This window comes from Chelonoidis abingdonii, chromosome 3, assembly GCF_003597395.2.
Source record: "Chelonoidis abingdonii isolate Lonesome George chromosome 3, CheloAbing_2.0, whole genome shotgun sequence".
In the NCBI taxonomy this organism is placed as follows: Eukaryota; Metazoa; Chordata; order Testudines; family Testudinidae; genus Chelonoidis; species Chelonoidis abingdonii.
Window position 1 is genome coordinate 165,365,617 of NC_133771.1, and position 25,895 is coordinate 165,391,511.

The 25,895-nt window shown below is 39.4% G+C and overlaps 1 protein-coding gene across 11 annotated transcripts in view; it reads left to right on the forward strand.

Moving 5' to 3' along the window:
* The window catches only part of ENAH (ENAH actin regulator), a 190,071-nt gene extending 169,752 nt beyond the window's left edge, over positions 1 to 20,319 (forward strand). For 3 of the 11 annotated variants that reach the window (XM_032778759.2, XM_075064301.1, XM_032778767.2), the window contains 5 exons: positions 3,188 to 3,217; positions 3,425 to 3,487; positions 9,549 to 9,627; positions 10,615 to 10,672; positions 17,428 to 20,319. In XM_032778759.2, coding sequence (XP_032634650.1) covers positions 3,188 to 3,217; positions 3,425 to 3,487; positions 9,549 to 9,627; positions 10,615 to 10,672; positions 17,428 to 17,465 — 268 coding nt within the window. In that variant the 3' untranslated portion in view covers positions 17,466 to 20,319. The remainder of the gene's footprint in view (positions 1 to 3,187; positions 3,218 to 3,424; positions 3,488 to 9,548; positions 9,628 to 10,614; positions 10,673 to 17,427) is intronic. The other 8 variants (XM_032778760.2, XM_032778765.2, XM_075064303.1 and 5 more) reach the window with 3 other exon arrangements.
* The last annotated feature ends 5,576 nt before the right edge of the window (positions 20,320 to 25,895 follow it).

Consider the following 25,895-nt stretch of genomic DNA (forward strand, 5'->3'; position numbering starts at 1 on the left):
ATAGGCTGGGGCAGGGGATTGGGGTATGGGGAGAGGCTCAGGGGTTGCAGGCTCGAAGCAGCGCTTACCTGAAGCAGCTCCCAGAAGCAGTGGCATGTCCCTTCTCTGGCTCCTGCGCAGCCAGGAGGCTCAGTACACTGCTCCATCCGTAGGCACCGCCCCTGCAGCTGCCATTGGAACGCATAGGAGCCAGAGCGGGGCCATGCCACAGTTTCTGGGAGCCACATGGTGCGGCCCCAACCCCACCCCGGCTGAAGCGCCAGAGCGGGTCCGAGCCGCGTGGTACAGCTCACGGGCCGTAGTTTGCCCATCACTGCTCTAGCAGTTGACTTCTCTATTCCTACTACAGGACAAGTGCTTTGTTTTCTGTCACTTCTAATGCAAATAATATCTGAAGTTAAAAGTGCTGTGCTGCCATATGATGACACACTAACCTAGCTTGGTCAGATGGCTGTCTCATTTGCCTCTGTCTTTCCACATCAGGCAGTATGTGCTACAACAGAAACCTCTTTTTCACCAGGTCTGTCCAGCTTACAACTGACAGCCTGGCAATTGAGGGAGATTTTAACCACAAAATGCTATTTGTGTGAGGATTCTATTTTGGAATCCAGAAGGCATTCTATCATATTTTGCTGTCTGAACTTTTAAACCAGGGGCTCTCAAACTTCATGGCACCACAACCCCCTTCTGACAACAAAAATGACTTCACAATCCCAGCAGGAGGGGCCAAAGCCTGAGTCCACCCAAGCCCCACTGCTGTGGGTAGGGGGGCCAAAGCACAAGCCCCACTGCTCTGGGCAGAGTGGCCAAAGCCAAAGATCAAGGCTTCAGCCACAGGCTCCAGCAAGTGTAAGACAGCCCTGGTGACCCCATTCAAAGGGGGTTGCAACCCACAATTTTAGAATCGCTGTTTCAGACAATGGTTGCTGGGACACATGCTTTCATAACCAATGACTGACCATCCTTCAGGGATAAATTGCATTCTTGGAGCAATCAAAGGAAAATGGAAAAGTTCATAACGAGTTCATTTCTATATCAGATGTTTTGTTAGTGCTGTATCTTGCCTGAAACCAAGTTTAACCTTGTGGTCCATCTGTGGAGTCTAAACTTGGTTTTAAAATCTGTGGTGTTCTTCGAGTGATGATACCTACTGTATTATGCTGAGGGTTTACACACGTGCACCCTGCGTCTGTACCACCACGCATCCAGAACTGGAGAATTTAATAGTAGTAGTGTCAATTGGACTGCACATGCTCCCTGAACTGGCCTTATGGATTCATCCAAGGTGATAAAGCGTGGGGCAGACCAGCTACATCTCCAATTCCTTCTCACTGCCGTATGGTCCAGTTTGGAACAATTGGTGTCCATTTGCTTGTGACGCACTTTCTCAAGCAACCTTGCATATAGTTAATTTTTACAATTTTTTTTATTGTTTTTAGGTAGTGTCTAGTAGTTTGAATAGAATAGTTAGTTCGGGGGCCTGTTTTTTTGTTGTTTATCGTGTTTTTGTTGGTTATCATGTCAGCAGGAAAAGTTGGCGAGCCTGGGGCCATGATGGCTGGCTCTCCTTTCATGACTTTCTGTACTGATAAAATTTCCTCGCCTCTGCATCCCAAACTACTGCCAAAGTAGTCTTCCAATTTCACATTAATCAACCTATCCACTGTTTTCTTCCCGAAAAGGCACACTTTGGAAGAGTAACAGACTCCATGCTCTAGATGTCCGTAGGGCCTTAGCCTTCTACTTACACAGGACAAAACCAATCAGGAGATCTCTGACTGTTTATTGCAATAGCTGGAAGAGTTCAGGGGCGGCAGTCACCCTCGGAGCGTGGGCCAACTCAACAAGAGCCCATGCTGTGACCATGGTCTCCCTCTATGACATGGAGTTTGGTTCACACCTTCGCTACTTATTGTGACTTGGTGCAAGATTCAGTGACAGATGCCTCTTTCAGTGCAGCTGTCCTCCACTCATCCCTCCCATCTACATTCTTGTGCCCTCTTCCAACTTAGGTACTGCTTGCTGGTCGCCCTCAAGAGAATACAATAGGGACTATCACTCGAAGACGAGGAAGAGGTTACTTATTTGTAACTGGGGGTTCTTTGAGATGTGTGGTCACTATCTGTATTCCGCTTTCTGCCCTCCTTCCTCTCTGCTGCAGAGCTGTTGATTTGCAGTGAAGAAGGAACTGGAGACACAGTCTGCTCCTCCCTTTATAATCTGGGACGAAACTATGAGTCAAGTTCAGGGCACATGTGCAGACCAACAGACATACTGCTTTTAAATTCTCTGACTCCAGGCTCATGGTGCGCCGGATGCATGGTGCACATGTGTAAACCCTCAGCAGAATACAGACAGGGACCACACATCTAGAAGAACCTCCAGTTAAATAACTTCCTCTTCTTTTTAAAACAGCCTTTATCATCATGATTGCTTCAATCAGATGAGCCGGAGAGCTGCCATCTCCTGTTAAGAATGTTTTATGACCTTCTGTAAGAATAAAACTGTTTTCAGAACAGTCCAAATATTTATTCACAAGTCTGAGTCTTCTTTCATAGCAGGAAACTGCCCCACCAAGGTTTTGCCCATCTTCTAAATCCTCCAAGGAGAGATTTTGGCATAGTTTGAATGAGTCATAGCCTTTTAGTTGTATTTATGTAGAACTCATCCAGTCAAACAAGGACTCCATATTTGTCACGTGGAAAGGTATCCAAAAAAGTAATTTTTTCTAGCAGCAGCAGATCCAAGCAGCTAAAGGTCTTATTTTTTCATTTAGAGCTGCTAAAACTGTCTTCCCCCATCAGCCTTGTTCATGGACGCTTCATGGGCTGAGGGGAAAAAGCTTCAATAGAATGTGTTAAGGTTGCCATGGGAAGGTCCTTTCATACTTTACAAGTAACTGAAATCTTGACATCTGTTCCTGAGCAAAGACGTATGCTGAGAACTATCTTTGTAAAGGCCTTTCTGTCCCTAGTTAGTCAGTGGGCATGGCTGCTTAGAGTACATTGGTCCAGACTGTTTAATGCTTTGTCACCAAAGCTCAGTTTACAGGTAGTAGGAGTCTCCTTCCTGCTAGATCCTGCTGAAATCTCCCTCTAACATATGCAGAGAAGACCTAAGTTGCATACAAGGATTGTTGGACATGTCTGGAAAAATTGACAAGTAAAGCAGAATTTTTTCTTTTCAGAATAACTCAGCAAGGAGACTCAACAGGGAGGTCGGTATTCATAGTAAACGTGCAAAATAAATAAAATACCTATTTATCCTATTTAAAATTAAGCTTCTAAATGACTTAAGTATCCTTTCCTTTAGTGTTCAGAATTTAATTGGTATAGTAATTTAAACTATAATATAACTCATTTTCTAAAACTGCATATAACCTAGCTCTCATGTAGCCTAAGTTAGTGTTTTTCCCCCTTCATAGACGGGAGTCTCCATGGAAAAATCTGATTGTTTCTGAAAACAGGTCCTATGATTCATTAAACAGGTATCATCCTGTTGGGGGGGGAGACTTTTTTTTTTTTTTTTTTAAATTAACCAACTTGACCAGAACAGGGCTGGGCTTTTTCTACATGGATTGGTAATCACCACAAACACAAATGATTTAAAACAGGGGTTCTCAACCTTTTTCTTTCTGAGCGCCCCCCCTCCCTCAACATGCAATAAAAACTCCACAGCCATCACAACAACTGTTTTTCTGCATATAAAAGGCAGGGCTGACATTAAGGGGTAGGAAGCAGGGCATTTGCTTGGGCACTGCAAAGCTAACTTGCTCAGGTTTCAGCTTCAGCCTAGGGTCCTGGGGTGCAGTCCTTTGCCATGGGGCTTTAGATTTGCTAGGGCCCAGGCCAAAAAGCCAATGCGTGCCATGCCTCTCCTGAAACCTGCTTGTGGCCCCCCTGGGGGCCCAGACCACTGGTTGAGAACCACTAACATAAAGCTCCTTTTAACAATTTGTCTGTCTTTCCTTCAGTTATAGTTGTATCCATTTTCAGAATCCTTAAAGATAGGGAGCTTCACTGGTAATTTTAAATGCAAGGCAGTTTATCTGCTTTCAATTCAAAATAAGGTGCTTAAGATGTATGTCATGCTGCTTGGTGCAGTAGAATTTCTGTTCATCCCCAGTTGCAGAATGCACCGTGTTTTCCCATGTGATTTAAAATAATTCAACATCTCATCAATAGTGACCCAAAGAACAGTTGTGTAGTCAAAAATAGATCTCATTGTAAAGCAATGCCACTTATATAAAATATCTATTATACAGGAATTAAACGTGGATTACAGTATAACTGTATGTCTGATTGCAGCTTCTAAAGAGCACCTTATAAAGGTGTAAAGTCCTGAGAAGCTACGGTTTTTCAAAGTAGTAGGATTGGCACATAGAATCATCTAGCTACTAACTTCCCGAGAATGTATTTCATCTCAGAATGTATTTTACAACTGTTATTACCAGCTAAAAGAATAATTACTCTTCATCATACTGTAAAGTTGATCTGCTCACTGAATAGATTTTGTCCAGCATAAAGATCCTTATTAAAGAAAGAACATGGTAAATGCATACCCTGCTCATTCAACATATTAACATGTTTATGTTGCAAAGACATTTGCAGAATTGTGATTGAGTAATTCTGGGCATATTTTAAACCTTTGAGGGGAGTGAAACTATGTATCTGTCATCCAAAACAACTAATTTAGCAGTTTTTAAAAAGCCAGTGTTCAAAGAGTTAAATTGTTTTTAAAGAAAGTGCCTTAAAGTTCTTTAAAAAGACTAAACACATTTCTAAACAAAATGGTACAGGATTAAAATAGTTTTCACTTAAAAAAAGCGTAGTACAATCTAGAAAATTACTGACAAATTTCTCAACTTTTTAAAAAATGTTTTTGCTAATGTCTTTTTCATGAAAGCAAACACTGTGGTGACTACCTATTCTTTCGTATGAAAAGTTCCCCCATTAGCTAATTATCTTTGGTGGTGGTGTTTTGCATGTTAGCATGAATCAGAATCTTATCTTGCATGTTTAAATCAAGTTCTCTTTATTGCATATTATAGTTGCCTCACAGTCTTGGTAGGTAATGCTATGAATCAACACATGGGGGAGCTCAGTAGCAATCTCAGGAATTCATGATTGAGCTGTTTTGGAGGCTGTTTTCATTAGATAGTAGTTTCTCTTGGCAGTATCAGCATCCAGCTGCAAGTGCAGCTGTGAGAAATGAAGGGTACCAAATAGTGTAAGTGGAAACTTTAGATTTGACTGAAATTTTTAAAAATACCAAATTTTGAAGGAAATTAGATTTGATAAGGTTGATTGAACAAAATACCTTTATTGCAAGAAACCAAGGCATCCACGAAGGAAAAACATATAATTTTAATATGATCTTTAATGTGTCTTCACACTGAGTAGTAGAATTTAGGTTTTTCTATACAGGGCTTTGGAGTGGAGCCGTAGCTGGAGCGCGGAGCAGCTCCGGAGCAGTGGAGCTGCAGGTTTTTGCCTGGAGCTGGAGTGGAGCCGCAGCACAGCTTCAAAGCCCTGTTTCTATAGACCCTTTCCTATCCAATTCTCAGACAAATTATGATTGTAATGTTGACGGGGAAATGTGACTAGGAGTGCAAACACTAGCAATGTTTTTTAAAGCTCTAATCCATAAGCAGTCTGTGTTTGTAAGGGCTAAATTCTGCTGTTCAACATATATACTTTGTTCCTATTGTCATTAGTCAGCAACCACACTGTTGGTCTCTGGAAGAATAGCTCCCGTTTTCCCACTCAGGGCTTTTAGTCAGAAAGCAAGACACTGAGGGTGGGAACAGTTAAATGAAACTCAATGGAAATCCTCAGGGGCTGATGGGACATCTATGGAGTGTGTAGAAGAACTCTTGATATATGGAAAACTACCTATGTGAAAACAAAAATAATGCTCAGATTCTCTTAACTAGATGTCTGAGGGACACATTTTGCTACCAGTTTCTGTGTTCATTTTCAATATTATTGGCAGATTTGCAGTGAAACAGCAATTGCTGGAAAGTTAACTTTGTAAGTTTCAAACAAGGAGTTTTTTTATATGGAAATATAGTAGAGTTCAGTATCTAAAGATTATACAACAGACTTCAGACTGTGACTTGGCTTCATAGCATTAGCACAGACTGTGTAGTTCTTTGGGGTGCAAGGTGAACTGTAGTTTTCAACTACTTCCACTGTACAATTATTTAACTTTCCATATATTCTAACATCTTATTGGCTCCCAGTTTAGCTTAAAATCCTTGGATCAACTTTTATTTCAATTTGCTCTGATTCAGAAAATTTGAGGAGGTATTTTTCCATCATATTACCCATGAACCTACTAAAATAAAATGCTGGATTCTTCAATCTGCACTGAGGATTTTGCTTTCTAGAAAAAGTGAACAGCCTCAGGACTGCTTTACACTGCACCTAGGTTGTCTTAACTACATCACTTAAAGCTGTGAAAAAGTTCATTCCCTGTGCAATGTAATTAAGCCAACCTAAGCCCTGGTACAAGACACCTCTAGGTCGATGGAAGAATTCTTCCATCGACTTAGCTCCCGGATCTTGTAGAGGTGAATTTATTACAGTGACGAAAGAACCCCTTCCATAACTGCAATAATGCTACAACAGTGCCACTGCAGTTGTGCTGCTGTAGCATTTCTAGTGTAGACAAACCCACAGGTGCATTGGTTTCAAGTGTCTCCTCACCAGTATCACACTGTGGGTATAAATGTGTATTTTGAGTGTCAAGTTTTTCATGTAGGTCAAAAAATGACCTATATAAATTGGTTGGAAAAAAAATCTCAACTCTTGTATGTCAGATCTGTTTTTCAGTTAATATCCTTTTGCACACACCACAAGCTTGGACTATAGTGCAGGGGAAAGCCTACGTTCTGCCTGGAATCTCACAAGTTAGAAAAGTTTCTGTAATATTGGAAAAAGCTTATCTGGTATACAGTACCAGTCCAGTTGAAAAGCTGAGGCAGCAGGTGGGGAGTGGTTAAGTTTTTCTCCTTCCGTTAGAACTATTTTCCAGAGAGATTTCTATCAACTTAAAGTAGCACTTAGAGGTTAACCAAGAATGGGGCCCGCTGTTCTAAGCATTGTAAAAACATAATGTAATACTGTCCATGTCCCAAAGAATTTACCCTTTGTCTGTCTTTTCTGTTTAGGCTATAAGGAAAAGGGATACAACTTGAAAATAATGATGGATTGCGAGCATTGTATTAGTTCCGTGATATTTTTCTGTTCGCTTTTGGGGCGGCGATGGGGAGGGATTACAGCTTTCCTGAGTTTGGCTAAATGTAAAGGGATTAGCTAAATGGCAAGGCAAAGGAAAGAAGAGAAGACATTAAAAGGTGGGAGATTTGACAAGCTCCTGCCTCACTTTATCAATTTTTTTTAGTTACTCTTAAATTTTCTGCTTTGTGTTTATGGAGCTGTGGGAAGAACTGAGGCCATTTTAATATATTCTGCATGGGAGGGGAAATTCTTGCTGAGCTGTGTCCCCATGCTGGCTTCTGCTCCCAGCCACGGACAGCCCTACTTTCAGTAAATGAAGCTTCATCTTGGGATGATAAAAGCTAGGAGAAACACAATTTTAAGTGTTTCTCTTACATAAAAGCTCTGAAGCCAAAAACTGCAGCTTCGCTCTACCTTTCTATTCAGATCAGTGCAGCACAGAGAGACAGTGAAAGAGAGCCTTCTTCCTCCTACACCACTAGGGAGATTCTTTACCATAATACACCAGGTTAATTCTAACATAAGAAAAAGCAAATTTTGAAATCAACTGTAAACTTAATCATTCTGCAAACAGAAGGATATGGTTTTAAAAAATGGTCCCAAAATGATGTAGAAGCAAGGTATTAGAAGAAGAAGAGGATTTCAAAAGTAATTAATTCACCAAAACTAAACATGAGTTCAGTGTAATGGGGTAAATGTGAAGAGAGACAAACATCAGGAATCTTTGGCAGAGCGGCCACAATTTTATTTAAAATACTCAATAGGTAAACTAGACATTCCCATTCTGGCCCATTCTGGATAGCAGGACAGGTAGAGGGGAGGGCAGAGGATGGCTGCTTCAGGCATCTACTCCTCCCTCCCATGCCACTCTGAGGGTCATATAGAGTTTACTCAACTCTCCAAGTCATGCGTAGCTTACGTAAATCAAGGCCCATATGAGTCAATTTATTGCAGGGCCTGAGATCTTCAGGAATTACTGTCGAGTCTCAAAAGTGTCCAGGAATCCAGGGGAAGTTAATGCATAATTTTCAAGAAAGATGGTTAAATTTTATTCTCAAAACCTTCATCCCTTGCATGTACCCCAATAGCCCATCAGGCAAACGTTTCCTGAGACATGAATATATCTGCAGTAAGTATGTATGTTCCCAAGTGTGAGCAATGTACACTACATGGATGGAAGAGGGCAGAAAACACATATGTGAAGAGCTTATTGAAAACTTCCTATGTAGCTTGTTTATTTAAGAATGTTAGCTCTGCATGCAGAATTTTTTTTAAATGTAGCAGTCTTCTGCAAACAAATTTGTAGGTGATTTAAAGGAAAAGATTATGTGCATCAGAAATGTGTTACAACTTCCAAACTAGTACACCGCTACCCCGATATAATGTGGCCTGATATAACATGAATTCAGGTATAATGCGGTAAAGCAGCGCTTCAGGAGGCCAGGGCTACACACTCCAGCGGATCAAAGAAAGTTTGATATAACGCAGTTTCACCTATAACATGGTAAGATTTTTTGGCTCCTGAGGACAGCGTGTTATCATGGTAGAGGTGTAATTTCTGTAAATGTTGCAGTCATCTGATTCACACAGTTTGCAAGCATGTTTTGAATAGATCGATCCAGCATTCTTTTTGGAGGTTCACCATGTATTGCATTGTAGCAAGGGTCAGCATACTGCCTTCTTTAGTCAGAGGGGAAAGGTCATTGTGACATAGGGCCCTTTTTAATGAGCAAGAAGTTAAGCTAAAAAAGAAAAATATATAAAGGGTTAACAAGATAAATTTAGAGGGGATACTCTTCCCCTCTCATGTGCTCTAGGAGGAGAAAATGAGAGATCACTAAAAAAAAAAAAAAATAGTTCTGCTTGTTGAATTGTTTCTGTTTTGAACTAATAACTCATATATTATTTGTTTGCAGTGTTGTACCTGTTAGTTATGGTAACCTGAAGAACAGCTCTGCGTACCTCAAAAGCTTGTTACTTTTGCTAACAGAAATTGGTCCAATAAAAGAGATATTACTTCACCCACCTTGTCATTATATATTAGTGAAATAGTTAATATTTCCGTGTCAGGAAAATGCCCTTTACTTGTGGTTTCCATTCTGTTTGTACAGCTTTGGTGTTTCTTGGGCTGCCTACATCTTTGTAAAAATCCTCTTTTCATTCTAATTCTTTATCGCAATCTTGGAAGACAGTAACTATTAACAAAACACATTAATTTGGGGTGGGGGGGAGAATGTCTGATTTGTAATAAACCTACATAAAGTAATTAAAGACCTGTAATCGCTTCTTTTTTATGTTCTACAGACCAAAATCTACACCATCTGGGCAAACCAGTGCCAATGGAGTGCAATCAGAAGGGCTAGACTATGACAGATTGAAGCAGGTATGTAGTACCTTCAATAGAAACCTTTTCAGAATAAGTAATAGCAGAACTTTTAAAGACTTTCAACAGTTCTTGATTAAATACCAAACTTCAACATTTTTGTAGTTTCAAACCTAAATCCAGGAAGGTTTTTATTTATATCTATCTGTCTGTCTATATCTATATATATCTGGCTGAATACTTTCTACTAGCTGTAATTTTGCAATGACATATAGCAGAGTCAGGAATATAGTCTCAATATTGTTTTAACTGATAACGAATATTGTGTTTGATTTAATACTTTCAGCTATAACAAAAAAGTGTTCCATCTTAATAACAATTGAGGAGAATGGTAAAGTTTTAACAAGACAGCAATCCTTTGGATGCTTCTTTGTTGTTCTCAAGGATTATTGATGATGCCAAGTTGAAAAGTACATTTTCACAAGCATTGTATTCCTTCACACTCTGGATTTAAATGCATTTTCAGGAAATCATTATCTAAAATATCAAATCAGCAATAGGAAAGGAGATAAAGATGAAAGAAGGGCATTATGATAGCACTACTGTTAGATTCTACTTATTTTTATCTGTGTAACTGAGAATAATTTGTTGGTCTAGGTTCTCTTTGTTTTGGACTTTCACATCTTATCTGCAGGGCAGTTATAGTTATAGCTATGCCTACTAGTTTTACATAAATTGCCACCACTACTTGTGAGAGAACATGAAATGCGTGTGATAAATTGTTGTAACTCAAGTATCTCCTACCTTAGGTGGGATAAGCGCCATATAAATCAATTATAAGATTTGGTCAGCATATTTTTAAAATATAATTTTTATTACTTAGTAATAGTAAAGGCGTTTAAGGGTGAATTTTGAAGATATAGATGCAGACTGGAATATAAGTTTGAGATGTTTCAAAATGAACAAGAATTAGAATTACTTCCATTTTTTCTTAGCTGAAAGTTTAAACCACACTAATGTATTATGACTTGTATTCTGATGCCATAGGATATTTTAGATGAAATGAGAAAGGAATTAACAAAATTAAAGGAAGAACTCATTGATGGTGAGTATGAGCTTGATTCACTACATATTTTGGATTTCCAAGTCTTAAAGAGTGGATAAGCATTTCTTAAAGGTGAAAAGATGCAGAAATGGAAACTTATTTTCAAGATTCTGTCTAGATTCTGAGGATTCTAGAATGCCAAATTCATGATAGAACTTCTCTTTCTAATGTCCACTCCTTTTCTCATTACCATGTAGTAAAAGAAAAATTAACTTATCCTAATTGTTTTGATTATTCTTGCACAATCGGGTACTTTATACCTTATCTGCAGGGTTTTTGGATAGAGCAATGATGCTGAACAATGTCTGTCTTTAAAAGTGGATGGATAGGTGCAGAATTTGAGCAACATCCTCCTTACAGATGTTTACCATCTCATGATGTTGCTTTCGTTTAGGAAAGGCAAGATTGTCATATAATAATGTACCACTTAAAATAAAAGCCAGAGCAGTTGAGTCACGTATTTCAAAGCAGTCAGTATTTATCCTGTGACATTTTAGCCTAATGACTGCTTTCAACGTTGTATCGTAATTCTTGATATTTGGTGTTTTTCTTAATCACATGATTCAAGGAGGTGGGATTTTACATTAATCACAGCTTTCATATTAAAATAAGTAGATTTCTAACCCCCTTGGGTTTTGGAGAGTTTGAAAACATGACTGCTAAAGGCTCAAAAAACCAAAAGTCAAATAACTCCAAAATTGTTGTTTTAATCTCAGAATTTGAAAACCAGGCTCAGGATTTTTTTGGAGGGTGGTATAGTTTGTTTTTGTTTCTTTAAATTTGCGTTGGCCATACTGATGACACTACTTTATAATGATTAACGATAAGTATTATCAGAGTAGCAGAGTCAAGGCCAGATTAAGAAATAAGCAATATAGGCATGTACCTAGGACCCAGTTCAGGGGGTTATAACGGAGAGACAACCTGAGTGGTTCTGTTACCCTGTTCACCAGGTCACAAAGCTGCTTATTTAAATTCAGTCCCACTGCGCCCCTGTCATGATGGAGGGGTGGTAAGGTTAAACCTTAATGGGCAATGGGGTAGCTAGCACTGTTGCTCCTCCTGGCTGTCATGGGGCTAGCTGTTGCATCTGTAACTGAACCAGATGACCAGCCTGAGCTTGGCTGCCATTATCCAGGTGCTGGAATAGGGAAGCCAGACAGGAGAGGGACCACTCAGAGACCTGGGGAGGCAGGCACTAGGAGGTTAATGGAGCAGTGTCCGCATAGGAGGAGCTAATAGCTGACTGACCTGGACAGAAGAGGAGTAAATTAATCCTTTTCTGTCCAAGTCAGTCAGTGACTGGCTTGTAGTTCCTGAATGTTGCTTAGTTTAAACTAAGCAGCATCTGTGTATGTTTAATTCATCACTGGACGCTAGGCAATCAGTCCTGAGCAGAGTGGTTGTTGCCTACTTTCACATTATATAGAAAATAGTATGTAGTCTGGAAGCATAATTTAAGAAAATCTCATTCTGTGGACAAGTTAGTGATAGAAACTTAAAGGAGGTATCATTTGACTTATAAAAAACTACAGTCTAAGGCCTGGTCTACACTACGCGTTTATACTGAATTTAGCAGCGTTAAACTGAATTAACCCTGCACCCGTCCACACAATGAAGCCCTTTATATCAATATAAAGAGCTCTTAATATCGATATCTGTATTCCTCCCTGACAAGGGGAGTAGCGCTCAAATTGGTATTGCCATTTCGGATTAGGGTTAATGTGGCTGCAATTCGACGGTATTGGCCTCCAGGAGCTATCCCACAGTGCCATTGTTACCGCTCTGGACAGCAATCTGGAGTTGGATGCACTGGTCAGGTAGACAGGAAAAGCCCCGCAAACTTTTTAATTTCATGTCCTGTTTGCTCAGCATGGAGCGCTGATCAGCATGGACTGTACAGGAGATACTGGATCTGGTCACTTTATGGGGAGACAAATCTGTTCTTATCAGAGCTCCGTTCAAGAAGTCTAAATGCCAAAACTTTTGAAAAAATCTCCAGACAGAGGCCACAGCAGGGACTCAATACAGTGCTGCGTGACAAGCGTAACGGAAAGCCAAAGAATCAAATGGGCGCTCAGGGAGGGAAGGAGGGAGGGGGGACTGAGGAGTCCAGCTATCCCACAGTCCCTGCGGTCTCCGAAAAGTATTTGCATTCTTGGCTGAGCTCCCAATGCCTGAAGGGTCAAAAGCATTGTCCCGGCTGGTTCAGGGTATATGTCGTCAATTTATCCCCGTCCCACCTCCCGTGAAAGAAAAGGGAAGCAAATTGTTTCTCACCTTTTTTCAGTGTCAGCGTATGTCTACTGCATGCTGCTGGTAGATGCGGTGCTGCGGCACTGAACAGCAGCATCCCCTCCCCTTCCTTCCCTGATGATAGATGGTACAAAAGGCTTGGAAACCGTTCTCATCATCCCATGAGTGCTCCTGGCTGGCCTCAGTGACGTCAGCCGGGGGCGCCTGGGCAAAAATGGGAATGACTCCTGGTCATTCCCGGCAGACAGTGCAGAAGGATTGAAAACCATCCTCATCATAGCAACTGGGGGCTGAGCTCCTCACTCCATCCCTTTCATGTCTAATGAAGATTCTGTACTGCCTGGACTATCACAGCAGCAGGAGGCTGCCTCCTCCTCATTTTATCTCACTAAAAAGTCAGTGTTTCTTATTCCTTCATTCTTTATTACTTCATCACACAATGGGGGGATACTGCCACAGTAGCCCAGGAAGGGTGTGGGAGGAGGGAAGCAACAGGTGGGATTGTTGCAGGGGCACCCTCCAGAATGGCATGCAGCTCATCATTTCTGCAGGATATCTGGGGCTCTGACCTGGAGCGGCTGTGCTCTCTGGTTCTCTAGTAGACTTGCCCCATATTCGAGGCAAGACTGACTCTATTTTTAGACAAAACATAAAGAAGGGAATGACCTGGGGAGTCATTCCCATTTTTGTCCATGCGCTCCAGCCGACCTCAGTGAGACCAGCCAGGAGCACCCATGACAGCAGCAGACGGTACAAAAGGATTGATAACTGTCATTGCCAGTTTCCAATTGCAGATGGTGATATAAGGCTGGTAACCATCTCTGCTATCTTGCAAAGGCGAATGAATGCTGCTGTGTAGCACTGCAGTACCGCGTCTGTCAGCATCATCCAGTACACATACGGTGACAGTGACAAAAGGCTAAACAGGCTCCATGGTTGCTGTACTATGGTGTCTGCCAGGGCAATCCAGGGAAAAAGGGCACAAAATGATAGTCTGCCTTTGCTTTCACGGAGGAAGGATTGAGTGACGACATTTACCCAGAATCACCCGCGACACCGTTTTGGCCCCATCATGCATTCGGATCTCAACCCAGAATTGCAATGGGCGGAGGAGACTGCGGGAACTATGGGATAGCTACTCACAGTGCAGCGCTCCGGAAATCGACGCTAGCCTTGGTATATGGATGCACACCACCGAATTAATGTGCTTAGTGTGACCACGTGCACTCGACTTTATACAATCTGTTCTAAAAAAATGGTTTCTGTAAAATCGGAATAATCCCCTAGTTTTAGACATACCCATAATTTCAGTAGTGTCGCCCTCTGCATCGTAGTAGGGGAGACGCACTCCCCTACCTCAGCTCCCAGGTCCAGGCCCTCTGATTGGTGGAAGTTTTGATAATCCATTCCCAATGACAATGTATTGAGTTGAGTATCATTCAAAACCCCTTTTTCCACTAACACAGTGGTACAAAACGTGACAAATCTGGAATAAATACGTAGCTATATACTTGAGAAACTGTTAAAAAAAATTATCTTTTTAATTATATTTTAGCACAGGGTTGCATTGCTTACATAAAAATGACAATGATCTTGGCTAATCCTAGGAAAGTTAGCCTTGACATATAGGACTGAAAACATTTATTCATCAAAGTCACTGTTGGTGTTGTCTCCATCAGGGGCACAACAGCTACACACATTGTCACATTGATCTTTGTCCGTGGCGCACTCATACATCTCCATGGAAGGCAGGCTTCTGGCCAGTTATCTGCAGGGCAGTTAGCATCTGGCCTTTATATACTAGCTGAAGGATTGTTTCAGGTGCAGCCTTCCAATAAGGCATTTGGTCTTTCCAGCTAACCTTGCAGTAGCGTTACATCCTGAAAGGGCATGGAAACCTGGCAGCGCGGTGGCTTTTGGTGGTTGAAGTGGTAGGAACATATTGCTGAGGGATATATGGCGAGTCTGTTCCCCAGCAGCAAGTACTAAAACAATCTTGCAGAAATCTTGGGTAGGGTCTCACAGAGAGCACTACACCTATGTCTTGTGCAAAAATCCAGAGCTCCGGAGCACCTGTTTCTGTGGCATTGATGGCATGCAAAATAATTGTAGCATCAGCCTTCTCATGGGAACTACGAAGAAACTCACAGAACAATGCAAGGCAGCAGCTTCATTACACTATGTGACCACAAAATTCTTTGAGTAATTCTATGGATGCTGGAGTGTTTTTCCTGCAAGGTGTGCGGTTAGCTTGTTTGTGTGAGTATGACACAGTAGTTTCACTGTGACATTGAAGATGTTTGTGTAGTCAATTATTTTGATTTGAACAGGCACAATACTACTGAGTCTCTTCTCTCTGGTAATATTTTTAATGATTCTTCTGCATACCTGAAAAACAAGAGCATGTGGGTGCTGTATTATGCCCACCAACTCCCCCAATGACTTTCATTGTTCTTTTTCATGTGATAGGCCATTGTCTGAACAAACTGAACAGAAGGGAACTAGCAACCTTTAAACAACCCAATTTCCTCTTTGAAATTCCTTTCGTATATCAGGGTCAGACTTTTCTACACCTCTTATTTCAGTGAGATACCAGGCAATCATCACCGAATCGGTGGTTAAATCTAAAGGAGAAAAGCATTTAACTAAGTCTTCTAGTGCTGTGAGGTGCAAATTCCAATTAGCAGTCCAGACAGATCAAATAAAGAGCAGCAAAGACTCAACCATCTTAATGTATCACCGCACTATCCCAAAAGTTGGCTTTGTCGCTGATTCATCTTCTTCAAATTGCTTGATCCATTCTGCGATATTGAAGCTCTCCTTTATGCACATTAGGTCACTGAGAGTAGAATGCACACTAGATGCATGGAACAGGTCTCATAAGTCCTGTACCCTTTGGGAAATTACTTCAAACTCTTCTTTATGGCTTCCAAACAAGACATGTAGGTAGCATTTTTTAAGGGCAACAAGTGCTTGGGTGTGTTCTTTTATAGCACATCACAACTTTTTCCCTTTAAGAATTTGGTTCACAGCACTGCCATTATGCAAAATATCTGGGGTCTCAGGAATGCCAGTGCTATCAATAAAGAAGCCCTTTTCACGTATCACTGTAAAGATATGGGGTTAGATTCGATGACCACCTGAGGTCTCTTCCAACCCTAATCTTCTATGATTCTATGATGTGGGTTTACTTCTTATAGCATGTAAAGTGCTGCCAAGCATTGTGTGTTTAACCAGTCTTCTGCGATGATATTCTCCACAGATTTAGCTGCTGGTTTTTATTTTTTATCTCCTCGGTCCCTAAAAATGATCAAGACCAAAGTAAAAACAAGGATTTTATAATAAATTACTTAGGGATTGTAATTAATTATATGATGTAATGTATGTTATGCAACTGTGTGCATACTATTTACAGATGGCTTCCAGTAATTTCTGGCTGGATGCTGATGTTTAACTAGTGCCTCATTACAACTCCTTTGGCATAATAAACAAAGCTGATTATCAATACCTCTGAACCACTTCTTTTTTGTAAATGATGGCAAATCAACTTGAAGCACTCCTTCCATTTATAGTAATCTGTAACATAAAAAAAATTAATCAGGTATTGTGTTCTGAGCATTAACTGATAACACAGTAGTGTCCGTCAAAGGCCACAATTTAACTTTGTGAGGGCTGCATGTGTTAAAAAAAATGTTGACTTTTAAGCGTTTTCTCAAATATGTATCTACGTCTTTGTCCTAAGTTTGTAATGTTTGGTGCCATTGTGTTTGTAGGAGAAAAGGGCTTTTGAATTATACCCAACACAACCCATTTCCAATAGCACTGTATTATCAACATTTCCAAAAAACAGAGGAACTGGAGCTTGGAACTAGTGGTGGAAGGGCCAGTGACACTACCTCCTCACCCCCCCTCCCCCATACTGCAGAGAGTGACACCATTGAAATTATGATTGTGTAGATATTTATGAATCAAATGACACCTCCCTTCCCTTTCTATCATTAACTTGCCCCTGGAATTACTCATGGTCCTACACTAATTTTTCAATGCTGGGATGAATAATTGTATGCATTAATGTAGCAACTCCCTCACCTCTTTTTTTCTTCCCTTTTTTTGCTTGCTTTGTCATCTATGCTACATACTGTGACCACTTAACCAAAATGGCAGAAGTCAGTATAGAACCCAAATCCTCCTCTTGACGTGTGAACTGGTGGTGGTTCCTGCCATTAAAAAGGTAGTAGTGTGGGCAGAGACAGAGAGAAACAGACTGAAGTATCAAATATCAGAATATTTTATACCAGAAAAAAGATGTAATCTGGGTCAGAATTAAGTTCTGTTTCATGGTGTCAAACAATCTTAAGGTCCAGTATACTACATTTTTAACAAGATGGCTTCTGATAGGATGCACTTTTTGTTCAAAGGACAGACGTGTCAGTCTAGGTGAGTGTATTTTTTTTTTAAATATGTAATGTTAATTTATGCTTTTTTCCTTCCCTAATCAGCAATCAGGCAAGAACTGAGCAAGTCAAATACTGCATAGAAAGACTAGGACTAAGCCAATGTGACTCTTTCACTTGGTATAAAATCAACTACATTTTGTGAGCTGTTAGAAGAAAATGGAGACAGACACTTGGAAGGAGGGGAAAACAACATTCTGAAAACTTTCAGACACATCACTCTGGTGATATGCTTTTTCCTTCCTAGTTTGCTGCTTTTTTCTGACCTTTACAGCAGGGTGGAAAGGAGTCTTAAAAGTTACTGTAATGATTATGCAGAAATTCCCACATTTGTCAGACAAGATCACAGTGCATTGAGATGTTCTTATGTCAAGATAAAACTGCACATATTTCAGAATTCATTGTTAACACAAAAAAGGAGAAAAGCTTGGGAAGGCTTTTCAGAGAGGTTTTCTTTATTAATGAAGGATTTAGCAAGCTATACTGTTGTACTGCAAATGTATCTCAGGTTTGTCTTCCTATCATATTTGATATTTCCATTAATAACTTCAAAGAGCAGACATGTAAGTTCAGATCACAAAATATGAAACAATTAGAAGTGTATGCTTTAAAGGGCAATATCACCTAGAAAGCGATGGCATATCAAGTTTTTGGAATTTTATGATTGGAAGCCTCTCTAGTTAGCCTTCATGCAATTTTGTAAACAAAAAAGCAAACAGTCCAGAGTTTAAAGATGTAGATGCCTTCCTAAATCGTTACAATGGTTTACCAAATCTAAGACTTCTACATAATACAAACCAGTGGTCAAATAAATATAAGTCATTAGTATGTTGTAGATTTACAGTAGATTTTCAGGCTTTTTTTTATTTTTATTTTTTAACATTTATGCATGTGGACATTTTTGTAAGGTAACACAACACAATCAGCTTTTTAATTAAACAAAAAACATTGCATGTCATAAATATTAAGTATCCTTTTTCATTTTTAAGGCTGAATTAATGCCAAGGAAAGAAATTGGGGCGGGAGGAGGGGAAGATGACAGTTTTGGTTTTAAAATATTTTTATTAATTTCTGTACTGTTTTTCCTCATATTACATGCATGTGTAATAATGAGGAAAATTTTGTGACTTTTTATCAGTAACCATGTTAACAGAACCAGGTACTTAATCCTTTTCGTATCATTTCTGGAATTATTTGTATTTCCGATTCAGTAATGGTTCTAAAACTCCCATCTCATTTTTGTTTCATTTCTTAACTTAAATTTAAATCAACTTGGATTTTGATCATCAGCTATTACCAATGATGCACCTGTGGTTGTGCATCCTGTACTATCAATTACCTGCTCCTGTATTCTCTGAGGCTGCTTTTTGACTCTCTGAGGAAACAAGGACAAGGGCTATAATGAAGCATTAGAGCATTAGGTCACAGCAGAAAAAGGGAAGCAGAAGAACAGTAGTGGGGCAGCATTAGATGAGAACTTTTCAGGGGAGATGATACTTTCCCCTTTCCCATGGTTTAAAAATTTGTTAACACCTCATATGCAAATCTTAGTTTAAACTAATAAAATTCAGTGGAATAAAAATCCTGCAAGACAGATCCGTAATGCTTTGGAAAATATTGTGGATCAAATCTGCACTTTTTCATTGCATCTTGAATTTTTCTGAGCCGTAATAGTGCCATATTTTTTTGCTATCTGCTGATTAGAAAAAAAATACCTATGGTTTTCGAGGCATTATTCATGTTACAACTTACTTAGCTCCATTCACAGAACAAAAGCTTTAAATAGCATATATTCCTAAGTGCTGGAAACCAAAGCAAATCAACAGCACTTTCTGCTTCTGAAAGGTGTGAATGAGGAATTTTTCTCCAGTTTAAACATGTTCCTGTTTCTATAGAGACTCAAATTGTAAAATTGTTCTACAATGGAAATATTACCTAAATCAATATATAATTTTTTCAAAAACTGATCATCTTTCTGCATGCGTTAGTGAAGGCATTAAACAAATTGCAGAAAGCGTGAAATAAAAGGAGGCATTTTCATCTTTGATAACTTTTGTTTTTGCAAACATTTTAACATTAAGGAAGTTTATTCTTGTCAGAAATTGTTTGATTTTGTTAGGGAAGCTCAAGAGTAGCCTACTAGAAATGTAATGGGTATAAGTGGTCCAAAGTAGAAATAAACAAACTGTCAGATTGTGGGGGAGAAGGGGAACCTGGTTTATGCACTAAACATTTGTGCCTTGGTCTAAAATTAACATGATTTCTGTTTAAAAGAAAGAAGAGCAGATGTCTTTTTTTTTTGTGCTGTTTCTACATACATACTTTACATAATTTCATATTGCTGAATTGGTCCTTTCCAGAAAATCTGATTGAATTAAGGCTTACTGTAAACACTTGCTGTCATACTGAGATTTCCATAATTAAAATGAACTACAGAAGCTAAGATTATTTTGCTCACTGTTGAACTAAGTTCTTTAAAAACCATATTATGATGGTTCTGTGCTTTTGTAAAGTGGAAGTCTTAAACTGAGTACAGTTTAGGAGATCCTTTCTAATTCCAGGAAGGTATTACTTTCCTCAACACTGTGATCTGATCTGTGATAAATCTGTGCTATACACAAGTGGCTAACAAGTCGGTTGCAAACAAACTGAATGTATAAATCTTAGTGCTGGTGCTGAAATCTCTTCAGATAGTTGTCATGATTTCAAGTTCATTGTTTAAAAAAGTTTTCAAGCATCAAGTGTCAATCAAAACTGAAGATGAAACACTAATGAATGTTGAATTTTCATGCATTTAGGTTTATTTCCTTTTTAGTTTTTTTCAGTTCATTCTCTGCTATTTTTACCATATTTGTCATTTTAAATTTCTTACATGCTAACTTTTTGTTTGAGCGAATGAAATAAAATTGCAATATATATATATGTTGCCACCATTCATTTGTGGAGTTTGATAAATGGTAAATCTAGAAGATTCTGTTGTAATTCCCAAAAGGGTCTTACTGAAATGTAAAAAATACCTTTTTAGTCTATGATTTTACCACTTGATTGTTTATATATTGCTGTTCTGTTTATAAATTTCAAGGCATTTTTTTAAATGCTTGCTCTACAAAGAATGTAATCAAAGGGAATATGGAAAATTATGAATGAAAACTAATGTACATAAATTCAAGACAGTTGTAGTCACTCTTGCTTATGTTGACCCCCTTTGTTGGTCTGATTTGGCACAGGCTTTTCCCTTATCTCCAAGAAAATGCTATGAAAAAAATCTAGATTGAATTTTCCCAACTTTTTCTCTGCTGTTTCCTGGTATAACAAAAAATTTAAACACTAATAATAAAGAAACCCCACCCTTAAAGTTTCACGTTGCTGTGCAGAAGGTAGGAAAAATCTTGCTTGACAAGTTTAAAATATACTCCAAGTAATTGTTTAAATATTTGTTGGATTAGAGCCTTGAGACTAACACTTCTCTACTCTCCATTTTATTCCATTTAGGAAACATTGATTTCTTTCCTCCACTTACCTTTTGTATCTATCTTATGGGAGCACAAAGCAATACAGGCTTTCTTGCTTGCTTACTTTATTTTCACAAACCGCCTTGATATCTTCTATATAGTCCTGAAAACAAAGGTTTACTCAGTCTGCTCCCTTTGCTGAATGCCTCTCAAGCACCAGGCTACAAATGTCATACATCAACTGTGACAGTTTTTTAGGAGTGGCTATTTAAGATTTGTATTGTTACATTAATGCTATTGTTTAAAAAATTGCTCGTATCAGATAGCAATTTCAAGGTTGGTCAAGCCCTGTGCCTAGGTTACTTAAATGTCCCCTTGCTTTTGAGAGCAAAAACTGAAAAGACCCTAGTGTTCTCAATCATTTTTTTTAAAAAGTCAAATGAAAAACGTTCATTTGGCGCTTTTAAATACAAAGAATTGTGTACATGAAGTCTTTTTTTATTGTAAAAAAAAGTACTTCACAATCACTTAATCTTTAACTTGTCTTTCTTAAAAACCTAAACTCGCCTGCTCACAGAATACAAATTCAAGACTGCACTGTGCTGAAGAGTAAGTTTTAATCATGTGTATATACTTAGAGGGTGCTGAGTATTCCCAGCTTCTGGTAAATGCAAGGTAAGGGAGGTGCGAGGGCACAGGATATACATAACAGGCTGTATTATACAATTTTATCTGAAGCGCTCCAAAAGCAATTTTTAAAGATATGCATTAAACCTTTAGCAACAAGTGTCAGGATTATCAATTAGGTACTGAAACAATGTCAAGAAATCCTATCTACTGTTATCAGAGCTGTTAAAACACAGTAAGCACCAGCTCAGACAGGAAGACAGAGGTGTCTAATTCTGAATAAACTAATCAATTATATCAAAAATGGTAACATTCTCTTGGTGTAATCATGTGAAATATGACTACAAATGCAAGGCAGAAAATCTGTTGCTTTTGAGCATGATTTTACCAACCAAATATGAAGCTCACAAGAGAGAGAGGATCTTCACCATTTTCCATGGGCCAGTGGAGAAGAAGGAAAGATTGAGTGAGGGGAGGGAGCAAAAAAAAAAGCTTTCCAGAATCATCTCTGCATCATGCTGTGACTGACATGATCTTTCCCTTTGAGGCACCGGCAACTTTCCTAAACATATCCTGTTAGGGTCGAGCCTATTATTTGTGACAGGAAGCAGATGGAAAAGAATGGGCTGGTTTCAATTAGAGTTAAAGAGTGTGAAGCTGTTGAAAAAGAAATTAAAGTTGTCCTAAGCTATTTCTTTTAACGGGGAAAGTTTTGTATACAGAAACATTGAGAATTAAATGAGCTTGCATCCCATGGGAAATCAAGGAAGATTTTGGATGACGATGCTACAGTGTTAAAATATGGCTTGAAAAATCTAAGACAAATCAGCCTGTATTCATACAAACAACGAATTTGTGCTTATAAAGGCATGTCCCTGATTCGGGTTCCTGACCTGATATCTTACCTTAGTTCTTAAGGAGGAGTTAGCTCAAAGAGAAGAATATAAGTTATTGAAATTAATTGTAATGTCAGAAAGGCAATTAATTATTTAGCCTGATTGTCTAATCAGTAAAAGCAAATTTATCTAATTTATAGTGTTGTTGCTTGAGAAGATGTGGATTGTATAGTCTAATGAAAGTTTTAAGGACTGAAATTCAGGATAGATCCACTAAACAAAACTTTTTAAACTAGTCAGGTATAGTGTTAACTCATCTGATAACATGGCTTAAGGTTGGGAACCATCACCTGTCACTGGAAGAAAAATGGTAAATATAAGTTTTTCATGCTGCCAGGCATTATGATGGTACGGCAAGTCAGGGAGCTGTCCTGCTTAGCTAATCTCTCATAGTTTATAAACGGACTATAAATGTCCCCATAGTGAACAAATGCCTTTCCTACCACAATTTCTTGTAGAACCTGGTGTCCTACGTTTTGTTAATCCAATGTTGTTGTACCCACTGTTGCACCTTTGCCATTGTATAGCATTAAAATGGAAGGCATCCAGAGCAGTAGCGCACACAATTTCTCTTGCACAGCTGCTCTACTTACTCATCACTAATGGGTTAATGCCTCCACCCATGGAATTCTGAGGCTCCAGAACTAAGCTCTGCCCTTCTATTCAGGCCACCAGATTTTCTCACCATAACGGTGGAATAAGTTGGCCATTAAATTTCTCCTGACAGTTTTGGTATATTGCTTCAATTTCATTCATTTTTTATGCAGAAACAATATATAATCTTTCTCCTCCTCCTGGATCAGGAATTTGACAGCATGTTTGTTTCAACCACCTGGATCTGCCACTGGCAGCCATCCTCTTTAGAATCCTGTGGCACCTTATAGACTAACAGACATTTTGGAGCGTGAGCTTTCGTGGGTGAATACCCACTTCGTCAGACGCAGGTAGTGGAAATTTCCAGGGCAGGTATGTATATGCTAGCAAGCAAGCTAGAGATAACGAGGTTCCAAAGAGAAAATATAAGTATTGAAATTTAAGTAATGTCAGAAAGGCACATTATATTTAGCCTGATTTCTAATCAGAAAGCAAATTACTAATTATAGTGTTGTTGCTGAGAAGATGTGGATGTATAGTCTATGAAATTTAAGGACTGAAATCAGGAAGATCCACCTAAACAAAACTTTTTAACTAGTCAGTATAGTGTTAACTTCACTGATAACATGGCTTAAGGTTGGGAACCATCACCGTCACTGGAAGAAACTGGTAAATATAGAATTTTTCATGCTGCCAGGCATTATGATGTACGGCAAGTCAGGAGCTGTCCTGCTTAGCTAATCTCTCATAGTTTATAAAGGATATAAATGTCCCCATAGTGAACAAATTCCTTTCTACCACAATTTCTTGTAGACCTGGTGTCTACGTTGTTAATCCAATGTTGTTGTACCCACTGTTGCACTTTGCCATTGTATACATTAAAATGGAAGCATCCAGACAGTAGCGCACACAATTTCTCTTGCACAGCTGCTCTACTTACTCATCACTAATGGGTTAATGCCTCCACCATGGAATTCTGAGGCTCCAGAATAAGCTCTGCCCTTCATCAGGCCACCAGTATTTCTCACCCATAACGTGAATAAGTTGGCCATTAAATTTCTCGACAGTTTTGTATACTTGCTTCAATTTCATTCAGTTTATTGCAGAAACAATATAATTCCCCCTCCCTGGTCAGAATTGACAGCATGTTTGTTTCAACCACCTGGATCTGCACGCAGCCATCTCTTAGAATCCTGCACTATAGACTAACAGAACATTTGCGAGCGTGAGCTTTCGTGGGTGAATACCCACTCGCAACGCAGGTAGTGGAAATTTCCAGGCAGGTAGTGTATATGCTAGCAAGCCAGCAGAGATAACGAGGTTAGTTCAATCAGGGAGATGAGCCCTGTTAGCAGTAGACGAGTGTGAAAACACGGAGGAGAAACTGGTTCTGTACTGGCAAGCCATTCACATCTTTGTTTAGTCCAGAGCTGATGGGTCAATTGCAGATGAACTGAAGCTCAGCAGTTTTCTTGAAGGTCTGGTCCTGAAGTTTTTTTGCTGCAGATGCCACCTTAAGGTCTGCTACAGTGTGGCCAGGAGGTTGAAGTGCTCTGCTACAGGTTTTTTGTATATTGCCATTCCTGATATCTGATTGTTCATTTACCTTTTCCGATGGACTGTCCAGTTTGGCCGATGAAACAGAGGTCATTGTCTTGGACAATTGGCGTCATATTAGGCCTAATATGACGCCAATTGTCCAAGACAATGACCTCTGTTTCATCGGCCAAACTGGACAGTGCATCGGAAAAGGTAAATGAACAATCAGATATCAGGAATGGCAATATACAAAAAACCTGTAGAGAGCACTTCAACCTCCTGGCCACACTGTAGCAGACCTTAAGGTGGCATCTGCAGCAAAAAAACTTCAGGACCAGACCTTCAAGAAAACTGCTGAGCTTCAGTTCATCTGCAATTGACCCATCAGCTCTGGACTAAACAAAGACTGTGAATGGCTTGCCAGTACAGAACCAGTTTCTCCTCCGTGTTTTCACACTCGTCTACTGCTAACAGGGCTCATCTCCCTGATTGAACTAACCTCGTTATCTCTGCTGGTTTGCTAGCATATACACTACCTGCCTGGAAATTTCCACTACCTGCGTTGCGAGTGGGTATTCACCCACGAAAGCTCACGCTCGCAAATGTTCTGTTAGTCTATAGTGCAGGATTCTAAGAGATGGCTGCGTGCAGATCCAGGTGGTTGAAACAAACATGCTGTCAATTCTGACCAGGGAGGGGGAATTATATTGTTTCTGCAATAAACTGAATGAAATTGAAGCAAGTATACAAAACTGTCGAGAAATTTAATGGCCAACTTATTCACGTTATGGGTGAGAAATACTGGTGGCCTGATGAAGGGCAGAGCTTACTTCTGGAGCCTCAGAATTCCATGGTGGAGGCATTAACCCATTAGTGATGAGTAAGTAGAGCAGCTGTGCAAGAGAAATTGTGTGCGCTACTGTCTGGATGCTTCCATTTTAATGTATACAATGGCAAAGTGCAACAGTGGGTACAACAACATTGGATTAACAACGTAGACACCAGGTCTACAAGAAATTGTGGTAGAAAGGATTTGTTCACTATGGGGACATTTATATCCTTTATAAACTATGAGAGATTAGCTAAGCAGGACAGCTCCTGACTTGCCGTACATCATAATGCCTGGCAGCATGAAAAATTCTATATTTACCAGTTTCTTCCAGTGACGGTGATGGTTCCCAACCTTAAGCCATGTTATCAGTGAAGTTAACACTATATCTGACTAGTTAAAAAGTTTTGTTTAGGTGGATCTTCCTGATTTCAGTCCTTAAATTTCATAGACTATACATCCACATCTTCTCAGCAACAACACTATAATTAGATAATTTTGCTTTCTGATTAAGACATCAGTAAATACTAATGTGCTTTCTGACAACTTAATTTCAATACCTTATATTCTCTTTGG